This window comes from Drosophila navojoa, chromosome 4 (assembly GCF_054131105.1).
Source record: "Drosophila navojoa isolate 15081-1374.11 chromosome 4, UAZ_NAV_1.0, whole genome shotgun sequence".
Classification (NCBI taxonomy): domain Eukaryota; kingdom Metazoa; phylum Arthropoda; class Insecta; order Diptera; family Drosophilidae; genus Drosophila; species Drosophila navojoa.
In genome coordinates this window covers 4,702,954-4,716,422 of record NC_142892.1, presented here as the reverse complement: position 1 = coordinate 4,716,422, position 13,469 = coordinate 4,702,954, and the positions used below count along the sequence as shown (strand labels likewise).

General features: G+C 41.4%; 2 protein-coding genes across 9 annotated transcripts; one reads left to right on the top strand and one right to left on the bottom strand.

Annotated features, from left to right (window-relative positions):
* The first annotated feature begins 107 nt into the window (after positions 1-107).
* DIP2 (disco-interacting protein 2) lies at positions 108-9,149 on the top strand. 6 transcript variants are annotated; one of them, XM_089259437.1, is made up of 17 exons: positions 108-186; positions 431-577; positions 1,553-1,624; positions 1,707-2,150; positions 2,221-2,603; positions 3,018-3,108; positions 3,177-3,729; positions 3,790-4,127; positions 4,303-5,628; positions 6,209-6,369; positions 6,430-6,511; positions 6,580-6,684; positions 6,760-7,129; positions 7,199-7,859; positions 7,922-8,370; positions 8,436-8,584; positions 8,652-9,149. In XM_089259437.1, the coding sequence occupies exons 2-17, from the start codon at positions 475-477 to the stop codon at positions 8,753-8,755; spliced, it is 5,391 nt and encodes a 1,796-aa protein (XP_089115563.1). In that variant the 5' UTR covers positions 108-186; positions 431-474; the 3' UTR covers positions 8,756-9,149. The 6 variants fall into 6 exon arrangements, with proteins under 6 accessions (XP_089115563.1, XP_089115562.1, XP_089115561.1 ...); XM_089259436.1 differs by having other exon boundaries at positions 117-356; positions 441-577; XM_089259435.1 differs by having other exon boundaries at positions 117-356.
* On the bottom strand, positions 9,107-13,397 carry mthl14 (methuselah-like 14). Of its 3 annotated transcripts, none has more exons than XM_018099984.3 (7): positions 12,992-13,397; positions 11,190-11,398; positions 10,730-11,131; positions 9,894-10,596; positions 9,555-9,688; positions 9,405-9,490; positions 9,107-9,344 (listed from the first exon to the last, which is right to left on the bottom strand). In XM_018099984.3, exons 2-7 carry the CDS (start codon positions 11,321-11,323, stop codon positions 9,166-9,168), a joined length of 1,638 nt encoding a protein of 545 aa, XP_017955473.1. In that variant the 5' UTR covers positions 11,324-11,398; positions 12,992-13,397; the 3' UTR covers positions 9,107-9,165. The 3 variants fall into 3 exon arrangements, with proteins under 3 accessions (XP_017955473.1, XP_089115567.1, XP_017955474.1); XM_089259441.1 differs by having other exon boundaries at positions 13,125-13,397; XM_018099985.3 differs by having other exon boundaries at positions 9,894-10,581; positions 12,992-13,395.
* Between the last annotated feature and the right edge of the window lie 72 nt (positions 13,398-13,469).

The following is a 13,469-nucleotide window of genomic DNA, read 5'->3' as shown; positions in this document are numbered from 1 at the left end:
TATATTAATGATTACTTTTCTATACATTCAAGATGTCAAATATGTGACATCATGCGCAGTGAGAGCTAAGTGTTGCTCATGCACTTGCTTACCTATGCTTCTCACAGTCATGGCTTCTACTTTTTCTTTGTTTATATATACGCGTTTGTCGGTGCGGTTACTGTTGGGGCTTTTTAGCACGGGCTGGTGTGTTAATTTGTGCAAGCAAAATGCAAAATATTAATACAATTCTGAACAAATTAATCATTTAAATACTGTGCGTGACGAAAACGTCAACTTCATTAAATGTATTTAATGTATAGAAAATCTATCGATTTTTAGAAACGAAGTTGCAAACTAGCGGTGTGTGTGTGTTGGTGTGTTTGTATGTTTATGCATATGTGTATGTAAACTTACATACATTTGTATGTATATTCTTATGTACTAATAGAAAACTCCAGCCATTAAGAAAAACAGCAACGGTCCACAGCAAAAATGTCTGCGACGGCTGCCAATTTTTTGGGGATGGACCTTATCTCATCGCTGCCAAGTGATGTACGCGAAAAGCTAGCTGAATTGGACTTGGAGTTATCTGAAGGTATCGAATTTATGATTGTATACATGAAATTTAGATTAAGTTAGCACCAGAGTAGATATATTATAATTAATGGTCTTTAATCCAAATAATCTGTGCTCCTGCTCTAACCGATAATATCGATAATGTAAAATTGGAGCACGATGTACTCGTAACCTGTCATGGGTAACATCAGATATCTCCACTAGGGAGAGCTTACCGCAGACAGCAGTCGCTAGGGGAACATGGATCGGTGCGGGGCGGGGCGGGCCGGGTGTCTTTGTCATCGCGCCAACCCCTTTAACTGCTATTCATATAAAGCGTCTGCTTGTGTGCGGTTTTGTGGGATAAACGACATGTGTCTGCACGTATGTATGTATGTACATACATACATACAAACACATGTATGTATGTGTACATGCATGCCTGCATGTAGTCGTATGCGCTTGCATGATTACAGATGTGCACAGAGCGCATATGAGTTTAAGGTTTGTGTGCGTCTGATGATATGACATGATGATTATTTACATAAATACATACAACCTACATACGTATATATGCATAACAGATGGGCTCTTTAATTCTTTTGAGAGGTAGTTTAACCTAATATGCGTAGACATATATATATATATACATGGCACAATATCAATTAATAGCGCTACTCTAGGGCATATCTATTAGGTGTGGCTTATCAGTTTAAAGATAAGCCCAACCCAGGCTCGGCGTATGTAAATAATAAAGTATATATTTTGAAGATAAATATCTTGGACAGCTCCAAATTTCGATTTTTTTTTATATGTATATGATAAATGTTTAATAATAGGGTCAAAAGATATAGCATATCGTGTTAATTATATCAATTTCTGGTTAATTAAAGCTTTCCCAAAAATAACATACTTTCTTAAAATTACCATAATTTATATGCCCACGTATAAAAAATATATATTATATGTAAATTAAATAAAAATAATTAAAACTTGTATTTTGAACACATTCCAGGCGACATAACACAGAAAGGATATGAAAAGAAACGGGCCAAATTATTGCAGCCCTATCTCAAGAAACAGGAATGTAAGTATCCAATTTGGCTGTTGTCCATTTCGATTTGGCCAAATGAGTTTATTAACGGAAACAACGTGATTATCATTTATAGTAAACGATGTGGAAAAGGCAAAGAACTTGCCGCCACCGCCATATTATAACATAAAAGATAGCAACAATAGCAACAACAGCAACAATAGCAACGTCAACAGCGATGGCGTCATCATTTCCAGCGAAGGCTATAGCTATGTGACTGAAGTACCATCATTACCCTCATCACAACAAAGGCATTCCAAAAAGTCTGACTTTCACCAGCCCAGCTCAGCCATATCATCGTCATCGTCGTCGGCCACGCCTCAGGGCGGTGGTGGTGGTGCACCTGGCTATGAGAATATGCGACCGCAAGGCGGCGCCGTTGGCGATCCCGGCTATCAGAATACCCGCGAACCGAACACCTTCCAGAACCATGGTGGACATCCGTCATCGAACAGTAGCCAGCATCGACAGCGGCGCACACAACGTAAAGTAACGCACAATGAGAAACGATATCATTCCGGTGGGTATATATAACAGTCTAGCATTATATTCAATTATCTAATTTACTCTCGTGTGTTGTTATTCAATAGAGGTGCGCCAGGAAGCTGTACAACAGGCACTGGCTGCGCTCAAGAGTCGACCCAAGCCCAGCCTGCCCATGCCCTCCAAGCGCAGCTCCGTGCTCAATCGGAGTCCCGGCTGTAACGATGAATTGGATTCATCCAGTGATGACGAATCGATACCCGAGGAGCTCATTTCACCCGACAAGGAATATAATTATCCGCGTGATCACATAAGCAACAGTATGCTGCCGCCCGAGCCAATTATAAAGCCACCAATACGTGAATCATCCATGAGCGCACAACAACAGCATTTACGGCACGATGTCAAGCAATCTCAAGCGCCGATTCAGAAGTATCCATCGTCGGGCAGTGCGGCCGAGAGACGGCCACCGCAGAATTTACCGCCTCTGGTGAGTGACTCAGGGTCTAGAAACACTATTGTTTATGTTCAATTATAGCTTGATTGTTCATCGTTTAAGATTAACGAAAGAGAATTGTTAACCATTGCTAAATTAATTGTAGGAACTAATGTAATAGATGACTAAATAGATTGTTAGATTATATGCACTTGAAACTTAATACAATATCAACGATGTTAAATATGTGCTAATATCACAGAGTGGTCTATAGTTAGAAGTACTTACAATCGAGGTAATTGTCAACGACTTCTAAACGAATATTAATGAGTTAATAATATTAATGAATGGATATGAACTAATCAAATAGATAAATAATCGTGAGATTTGTAAACATGTATATATAATATATATAGGTAGATATATCATTAAAAATGATCAATTATCTCTCTCTTTTTCCCCTTGCAGCCCACATCGGACACTTCGAGCACAGACTCCCCACCCATTGGATATAAAAGAGATCATGAATTCACTGACAAGGCATATAAACAGAAGCATTGTAAGCACATCTCTTAACTCATATCACATATAATCTTAATCACTTTTCCATTTCTATTTGGCCTTCAGTTAACGCGCCCGACATTACCCAGTTTAATAACGCACATCGCATAGCTGATCGTGTCACACGTTATGTGAACGTCTCTCAGACGGAGCTAAATGAAACTGATGCGAATGGCAAATGGAAAGTTTCGGCCAAGATTCAACAATTGTTGAACACATTAAAGCGACCCAAGCGACGGCCGTTGCCCGAGTTCTATGAGGACAATGATATTGAGCTTGAGATTGCGGCCAATCCCAAGGATCCGAATGCACCCAAGCCGGAGGGCAGCACCATGACACCAGTGCAAGGCGAACAGCTATCGATACCAGCTGGCTTGCCACGCACATTGGAGTGCGCACTGCAGCGCTATGGCATAAATTCTTTCAAGAGCTCCATGGCCACCGTCTTGGATCCGAATGGTAAAATAACCACGACCCTGACCTATGGCAAACTATACTCGCGTGCCCAAAAGATCGCCTATGCGCTGTCCACCAAAATCTTTAGCAAAGGGCCCGAACAGGTCACTCTAAAGCCTGGCGATCGCGTGGCCCTGGTCTATCCAAACAATGATCCCTTGAGGTAAGTTTTTAATTGATATTTAAATTGGATTTATATTAAAATTCTTGTGTATTTCTGTAGTTTCATAACGGCCTGGTATGGCTGCATGTTTCGGGGCTTGGTGCCGCTGCCCATTGAATTGCCGCTCTCGAGCTCGGACACGCCTCCGCAGCAGGTGGGCTTTCTGCTGAGTTCATGCGGCATCACCGTGGCGCTAACATCGGAGGCCTGCCTCAAGGGACTGCCCAAGTCGGCAACGGGCGAGATAGCCAAATTGAAGGGCTGGCCACGCCTACAATGGTTCGTCACCGAGCATCTGCCCAAGCCACCCAAAGACTTCAATGTGGGCAATTTGCGAATTGAGGAAACAGCTGCGGCGTATATTGAGTATACGACTGATAAGGAGGGCAGTGTAATGGGTAGGTTCCTAATATAGAAGTTTATAAATAAACAAATGTAATTAGTATACTATATAGAGTATATTGTATAAATAGTATAGTGAAATGCGATAGCTTCCCTTTGGCATTTGTTTAATGTAATTATCCAACTCTCAACTTAACTGACTTTGACTCATGCAACTCTTTTCTCTTTCAGGCATTACTGTTACCCGCGCTGCCATGATCAATCATTGTCGTGCCCTGACTATGGCCTGCCATTACACAGAGGGCGAGACCATTGTCTGTGTGCTGGATTTTAAACGCGAGGTCGGCCTGTGGCATGCCGTCCTCACGTCTGTGCTGAATGGCATGCATGTGGTATTCATTCCGTATGCTCTGATGAAGCTGCGACCATCGTCTTGGATGCAGCTGATCACAAAACATCGTGCGTCGTGCTGTCTGGTCAAGAGCCGAGATCTGCACTGGGGCTTGCTGGCGACCAAGGATCATAAGGACATCTCGTTGGCTTCGCTGCGCATGCTGCTCGTTGCCGATGGCGCTAATCCCTGGTCGTTGTCCTCGTGCGATCAGTTCTTAAATGTATTCCAAGCGAAAGGCCTGCGATCGGACGCCATTTGCCCCTGTGCCAGCAGCTCCGAGGTCTTCACGGTCTCACTGCGTCGACCGGGTCGGTCGTCTACAACGGGCTTCTGCCAATCGGCGACTGGACGCGGAGTCTTGTCCATGGCCGCCCTCTCGCATGGCGTGGTGCGTGTAGACAGCGAGGACTCGCTGACTTCGCTCACACTGCAGGACTGCGGGCAAGTGATGCCAGCCGCCCAAATGGTGGTTGTTCGCTCCGAGGGCGCCCCAGTGCTCTGCAAAACGGATCAGGTGGGGGAGATTTGTGTGACGAGTGGCTCAACGGGTGCTAGTTACTTTGGACTCGATGGCATGACGAATTCGACATTCAAAGTCCAACCCCTGTTGGAGGACCCAGAGCAGCCGAAGGAGACGGGCGGCACGATTGTGAGCAGCCCCAAGCCACTTAGCGAAGAGTATTATGTACGCTCCGGTCTCTTGGGCTTCCTGGGACCCGGCGGCTTGGTGTTCGTGTGCGGCTCACGCGACGGCCTGATGACGGTGACCGGGCGCAAGCACAATGCAGATGACATCATTGCCACGGTGCTGGCCGTCGAGCCCATGCGCTTCATCTATCGCGGACGCATTGCTGTGTTCAGCATCAAAGTGCTGCGCGATGAGCGCGTCTGTGTCATAGCCGAGCAGCGGCCCGACTGCTCCGAGGAGGAGAGCTTCCAGTGGATGTCGCGCGTGCTGCAGGCAGTCGATTCCATACATCAGGTGGGCATCTATTGTCTGGCCCTGGTGCCGCCCAATCATTTGCCAAAGACCCCGCTGGGCGGCATACATCTGTGTGAGGCGCGGCGTCGCTTCCTGGAGGGCTCGCTCCATCCGGCTAATGTCCTGATGTGTCCGCACACATGCGTCACCAATCTACCAAAGCCACGAGAAATGCATCAAGGTGAGTGGGTGGATGAAATGTTTTTGTTTTTGTTTTGTTTTGGATATATGGCTATATATATATAACCTAATGTTTAATCTATTGGCTTTGTTGGTTCCTATCTGTGCTTTTCTTTATGCATATTCGTATCTGATAAAAATACAAATATTGTTTTCCTCTTTTTTATTAATCACCAAACAACAAACAACTACAACTACAACAACAATGAAAATGCTGCGGTTGCTTCCCACTATGCCCACTACAAATAAATACGCACCACTAATAAACAACAACAACAAACAAACAAACAAACAAACAACTACTACCACACTCACCACTCAACACTGTATAAAAAAAATACAATAAACAATACATTACCAATACAAATACCAATGTCAACAACAACTAATTGCATTTGCTGTGCTTTCAAATTAACAAAATTCACAATAAATTTGCATACGATCTATATATAACTCATACTCTGTTACCGTGCCATATCAAACCGAAATCCTTGTACAAAAACAACAATACCATTCTACTAAAACTAACCAAAAATCAAAACCAAAACATAAAAAAAAAAAAAAAACAAAATTAAATAAAGGTGTGCAAACAACTGCAAAACTAAGCTCAACATCTGGCTGTGGTATTACAGACACGGGCGTAGGACCCGCCTCGGTCATGGTTGGAAATTTAGTGCAGGGCAATCGTTTGGCTGTTGCACACGGACGCGACGTGGGCATGGCTGAGGACGGTGAGCGTAAGGTAGGTCATTGATTACAAGCACTCTCTACATAGCTAATTTATCATGATTTTAATCAACAGCCCCAATTGATAACAGGCGTTTTGCGTTGGCGCGCCAACACCTCGCCGGATCACATCATATTTACGTTGCTCAATTCCAAGGGTAAGACGTGAGCATTATAAATACTAGACTAAACTAAATTTTATCTACAATTTCATATTAATTTCTAGGCGCCATAGCCAAGACGCTGACCTGCTCCGAGCTGCATAAGCGAGCTGAAAAGATTGCTGCACTGCTGCAGGAACGTGGCAAGATTGAGCCAGGTGATCATGTTGGTAAGTCTATAAAATACCTCGAGATATTTGAAGCAGTACAAGTGTTAATAATACCTTCAATTGCCGTTCATATAGCGCTCATATTTCCACCTGGCTTGGATTTGCTCTGCGCCTTCTATGGCTGCCTTTATCTGGGCGCAATACCTATAACAATACGGCCGCCGCATCCACAGAATTTGATAACAACCTTGCCCACTGTGCGCATGATTGTCGATGTGTCCAAGAGTGGGATTGTGCTCTCCATACAGCCGATTATTAAGTTACTAAAATCGAGGGAGGCGGCCTCGTCCATCGATCCGAAGACCTGGCCACCCATACTCGACATCGATGATAATCCAAAGCGTAAATTGGCCGGCATAGCCACAGTCTCGCTGGACTCCAGCGCCTATTTAGATTTCAGTGTATCGACATGCGGTCGTTTAAGTGGCGTCAATATAACTCATCGGTGAGCGATCCTGAAAACTAAACGAAGCTTCAACTAATCTCTATCTTCTATATGTATGTATCGAAACAGATCTCTGTCTAGTCTGTGCGCCAGTTTAAAACTGGCCTGTGAGCTGTATCCATCGCGGCATGTCGCCTTGTGTCTGGATCCCTACTGTGGCCTTGGCTTTGTCATGTGGACTCTGATTGGTGTGTACAGTGGCCACCATTCCATATTGATTGCCCCCTACGAGGTGGAGGCCAATCCCAGTTTGTGGCTCTCGACGCTGTCGCAGCATCGCGTACGCGACACATTCTGCTCGTATGGCGTCATTGAGCTGTGCACTAAGGCTTTGAGCAATTCGGTGCCGTCGCTCAAGCAGCGCAATGTGGATCTGAGATGTGTGCGCACCTGCGTCGTTGTGGGCGAGGAGCGTCCGCGCGTGACACTGACCCAACAGTTTTGCAAACTGTTCCAGGGCCTCGGCCTGAACACACGCTGTGTCTCTACTTCCTTTGGCTGTCGCGTTAACCCGGCCATATGCGTTCAGGGCGCCAGCTCGGCTGAGAGCGCACAAGTGTATGTGGACCTTAGGGCGCTGCGCAACAATCGCGTGGCATTGGTGGAGCGAGGTGCGCCCAATTCGTTGTGTCTAATTGAATCCGGCAAGCTGCTGCCTGGCGTCAAAGTGATTATAGCAAATCCGGAAACTAAGGGCCACTGCGGCGATTCACATTTAGGTGAAATTTGGGTAAGCAAGTGTCTGATATTAAGATGGATGTATTTTAATGACAAATCCTCTTCCCTATATAGGTGCAATCTCCGCACAATGCCAACGGCTACTTTACTATCTATGGCGATGAGACCGACTATAATGATCATTTCAATGCCAAGCTGGTCACGGGCGCCACCTCTGAGGTGTATGCACGCACCGGCTATCTGGGCTTCTTGCGGCGCACCGAATGCTCACAGGCAGCCTCCATATTAGATGAGACCACACCGAGCGTGGCAAGTCGTGACAGTGATACAGAGTCATTGAACTCCATGAGTCAATTGCAGTTGAACTTTTCAAATACTTCGCTGGGCGGCAATTCGGAGCACAGCCTGGTGGGTGGCGCAGTTAACTCCAGTGATCAGGAATTGCACGATGCGGTTTATGTGGTTGGCGCTCTGGACGAAGTGATTTCGTTGCGCGGCATGAACTATCATCCCATAGATATTGAGAATTCGGTATTGCGCTGTCATAAGAAAATTGCTGAATGGTAAATTTGAGAGGCTTTGAATTGTATCAAACTTTTGTAATAATGAATCCCAATTTTGTCCTCAGCGCCGTCTTCACTTGGACCAATTTGTTGGTTGTTGTTGTTGAGCTGGATGGCAACGAATCGGAAGCGCTGGATTTGGTGCCCTTAGTCACAAACACGGTGCTGGAAGAGCATCAACTCATAGTGGGCGTCGTTGTAGTCGTAGATCCGGGTAACTTCAAATTCTTATGCGTAATCAACAATTTTTATTTAATTTGTATGCTATTCTTGTTTTTTAGGTGTTGTGCCCATTAATAGTCGTGGAGAGAAGCAACGCATGCATTTACGGGATGGTTTTCTGGCCGATCAGTTGGATCCCATTTACGTTGCATACAATATGTAAATAGTATTATAGCGCTAAGCCCGGCGCCATCCAAAAGTATGACACACAAATATTTATTCATCATCATATAATGAATTTTCCTCGTAATCATGAAACACATAAGAAAACAGAAAGCAAAAGAAGAAAAACCAAACACGAACACAATTAGATTTGCATGACTTAGAAGTATTTGGCATCGATAGAGCAGAAAAAGAAAATAACCGTAACGAAATTGCTTCATCCTTAAAGACGACATTACATCATAGTTGATACATTTATCACACTGACTCTCTCTTCATCCAGGATCCCCTAAACCTAATGACACTTTATGTATAAAAGTGACGACAAGCAAGAAAACACAATATTAACAACTTTCTTTATGAAATGCAATAAACAATTTATATAAATAAACAAATTAGATGACTAAATTCTTATGTAGGATTCAATGGTTTGTTCACCGGCTGCAATTCGGTGCCCTCGCTGATCGTATGCGTGCCCCGATCGTACCACCAGCGCAATATTATAGTGCGACGTCTGCGCACGACCAGAAAGATAAGCATGATCCACAGGCCTTGAAGTCCATTTATCATATCACAGAGCAGTAAATAAACTAGAAGGGAAATAAATTTATAATGTATTACATTCTAATGTTATATAATTGTTATATTACCTTCATTGCCAGGCGAGTAGAACGTAACTATTTCGAAGAGCCAAGCTAATATGATGATAATGCCCAACAAGGCTACACATTTGGCGCTGTTAATGTAGACGGAGTTTGTTAATATATTAGTTGACAAAATTTCCATATCCAAACACTTACTCTTTTTTAACATCCTCATACTTTTCCTGATCAAACTGACGTATGGGGCTATTGACGTTCTTTTCATCCTCATTGGCACGCAAATAGCCATCAGTTTTGATGCGTTGAAAGCCAAAGAAAGCTACTACCATGGCCTAATAAAGAAAAAGGGAAAGTTCAGATAAGAGAGAATAGATATATATAGACTAAGCAATCTAATGAAATGAGGCGTGTCAACTGCGGAAATATTTTATACTTATTTGCGTATAATATTTGTAAATTGATTCGATTGAGTTCAGAGCGTGAACACCTTGTATATAGCCGGTCACGTCCGATTGTAACATTTTTCTTTGCACTTACCAGAAAGCTAAGCCCCAGAAGAGTAGAAACGGGTGGTATGAAATAGCGTTGCGATTCTCTAATGGATTCCGTGAGTCCCTGCAGGAAATATGAGGGCATGCCCGGCAAACCCTTTTGCACCGTCAGCGTGACTAGAATAGCTGGTCCCACAATGGCAAATGCACAATAGACGCCAAAGTTCACAATAGTCCATATCTTGTTGAACTGAACGTAGCGCGGCAGCTTATACCAAATATTTAGCAAGACATTGCAGCAAATGCAGAAGAACCAGAAGAAAAAGCTTAGAATGAAGAACTGTATAACGTAGCCGATGAACCCGCCGGATGGTATGCCATATATGTGGACTATGGAGTGCACGAAATAGCCGCAGGCCAAGCACAGCGACATCAGGGCCAAGGACCAGCCATGCAGGTTGCGCAGCAGCCTCAGCGTCAGGTGCAAATAGCTAACCAGCAGCAGGCAGGGCATGCTGATGAGCATCATGATGGCCACAATGATGATCTTCGCCTTGGACACCTCCTCCACCTGTGTGATGCATACGAAGGCCAGCATGTGGCCAGACTTATCCTGATCCAGGCAGTAGTTCTCCTGCACCGTGTAGGACTCGTTGCCATTCTTGTCGATGATCAGCAGCGAACCATCTTGCAGCACAAAAAATAGATCTTCTGAATCTTCGTATTGAAACGAGCTGAAAAAGTTAACACTGCAATGAATACAAAGAGTTACAGAGCACAACAAAAAAAAATCGGATTCCTAATGGATTTTGTAGTCTCCGAGTAGTATTCCGAATATAGAATATATATACAAATTGATATCATAATAAAAAGGAGACTTACCTATTACATGGATTGCCAATTTCGATGGGCAACTCCGTAGTTATTTCCAAGTCCTCAATGCAATTGTCATAGAGCACCGCACTAATGATAGTTGGCTCAAAATTGAGCACGGCATTATCACACATTGAATCGCTTTGGTTTTCCCGATAAAAATCCAAGTTCTCCCCAAGTGGACAGCATTTTCGTAATCGAGAGCTAGATGATGCTACCGGTTGATTTCTGGACTTCTCACGCTGTGAACAGTCCGTGGGTTGAACTTGTTTTTGTATTACTTTCACTTCTGGCGTTTCTGTGCTGGGTGTTGTAGGAATACTTGGATCATAAGTCGAATTATTTGGCATTGGTGTCGTAGAAACTTCGGTTGAACTTATATTATTGAACTGCTCCAATGTCGTGCCTGTACTATAAAAAAAAGGTAGTTCACTTAAACGGTACATCGGGGTAAACAAATATGAAGAACCTGCTTGTGTCGATTACAGTCGTTGCATTGGAAACATCTTCAGCTTTGGTTAATGTGAGCAGTATGCAAAGGTGTGTGACAAGATATACTTTTAGATAATACTTTAATCCACTTATCCAACATTTTGTGCCCATTTTAAATCAGTTTATATTATATTTATAGTATATTTGGTATTTTAATTTGGTAAATGTTATCCTATTATTGTTTAACTGAAAAGAAATTAATAGAAACAACAAATCAGCTTTAAATAAAAATTGTGCTTGTGTGTAACAAAAAAAAAATATATTCATTATTATTATAATAGTTTTATTATAATATTAATAAAATCATCACGACGTTATACAATACGATATGTTCAAAATTATGAAACAAATTTGAAAATAACAAATTTAAAACCCGTTATTATCATGCTAATTATAATGATCATGGTCATTATAATATAGTTTACTAATATCATATTCATCCATTCGCACGTGTTTATAATTCAATTACGTATTTTAAAAAATTGTTTATTAAAATAAATAATTTTATAATTATTTATCAAATAATTTATAATATATATGTATATATTTGTTTTTATTTAAATGTAAAAAAAAATAAAAATATAAACATATAACAAGTTTAATATTAAATCGGTAATTTAAAAAATTTAAATTAATTTATATATACTAAAAATATGTTTAAGTTCATTTACAAAATTATATATTAAACACGAAAATACATTATGCACAATAAGCCAAATATTCTTAACACTTAAATCGCACATCTCGCCGCGCGATCGACCCACAATAATTCAGGGAGACGACTGAACCAGAGCTGATGCTGTCTCGCCCTTTTATAGCTGGCACAAATGCACTAAGAGCAAATCTGAGCTCTTGAGTGTATTTAGCCAGTTTTCATGCTTACTCAGTTTTACTCAAACAGTAGCAAGAGTTTATACGTTTTGTGCATTCATTAAACATAATTATTTTGATGATGATCAGACAATAACATTAACATAATTATTATTAATTAAGACAATAATTGGACAGCTTTAATAAAAGCAAACTGCAACTGCAATACTACAGACACTCATTTTTCTCACTTGAAAATTCTCACTCAAAGTAGATCAGAGTTGTTTTAGAGTTCGTTTTCATTTGCTCTCATTCGGAAATGCAAATATAACGATTAAGATGGACAAACAAACCGAGATGATCAATTAGACAGGGTTTAACGCCAGATCAACTGCATATGTAAGTGTGTATATATGTATGTAGAATAAGTAAATATGTGCATTACGCATACAATTCTCATAAACTGTTATATGTGTACTAATGCAGAAAACAGTTATAATCAATGGATGGATTCATCGTAAAAATAGCGGCTATCAACAGTACTCATTGTATTGTATTATCTTTTACGTGTAGTCCAATTATAAGGCGAGTTCACATACATACATATATGACGTCATATTAATGAGTGTGTGCTGATCAGAAATTCTTGTTATTATGTGAAGAACAGCTAGTAAAATTATTTATGACATTGTATATACACACGACATACATACATTGGTATGCCATATACTATAACACATTTTCTTGCAAATGCAATGATAAGCAAACTGACAGGGAAGAAATGTTGTTATTGTAATAAAACCGAAACAACAGCGAAACACAGGCACAGTTGTCACTTGCTATAATAACTATAATAACGTATGCACTAACACATGTGCACATAGAAATTAAGCATTAAGGGAGACGGTGTAGTTATGCATGTGTATGTATTCCAAGCGAATCTTTTTATGGGGAACCGTTTTAACTCGCATGTCAATAAGCCAAATTCTTTGTAGTTGTTAACACAGTGTATGTGTGTATTTGTTTATTATCTGAATATTATCTTCACTATTGTTACAAATTATCGAATAATACTCATCAAAATAAGTAAACGTTTTCTTACACAATATTATTGCGAACATTTAGTACACTATTTTAAAAATGCAACCGATGGGCGCGCACAGTGAAGTAATACTAACGAATAATGCGTCTAGCACATAAGTGCTGTAGGCGCATAGCCGCTGATAAGATAACGAAATATAACGGCAGGGCTGCAGAACCCTTTAGTATTTTTAAGCCAATTTTCAAAAAGATATATATATTTTTTAATTTATGATTCTCAGTTCTAAAATTATGAATTGAGTTAACTGGAAAGAATAAAACGATACCGGCAATGTCATTATTCGATTGTCAATTTCAAATATAAGGATCTCATGAACAGTTATCGATTGCAAACACGATTGCAGCA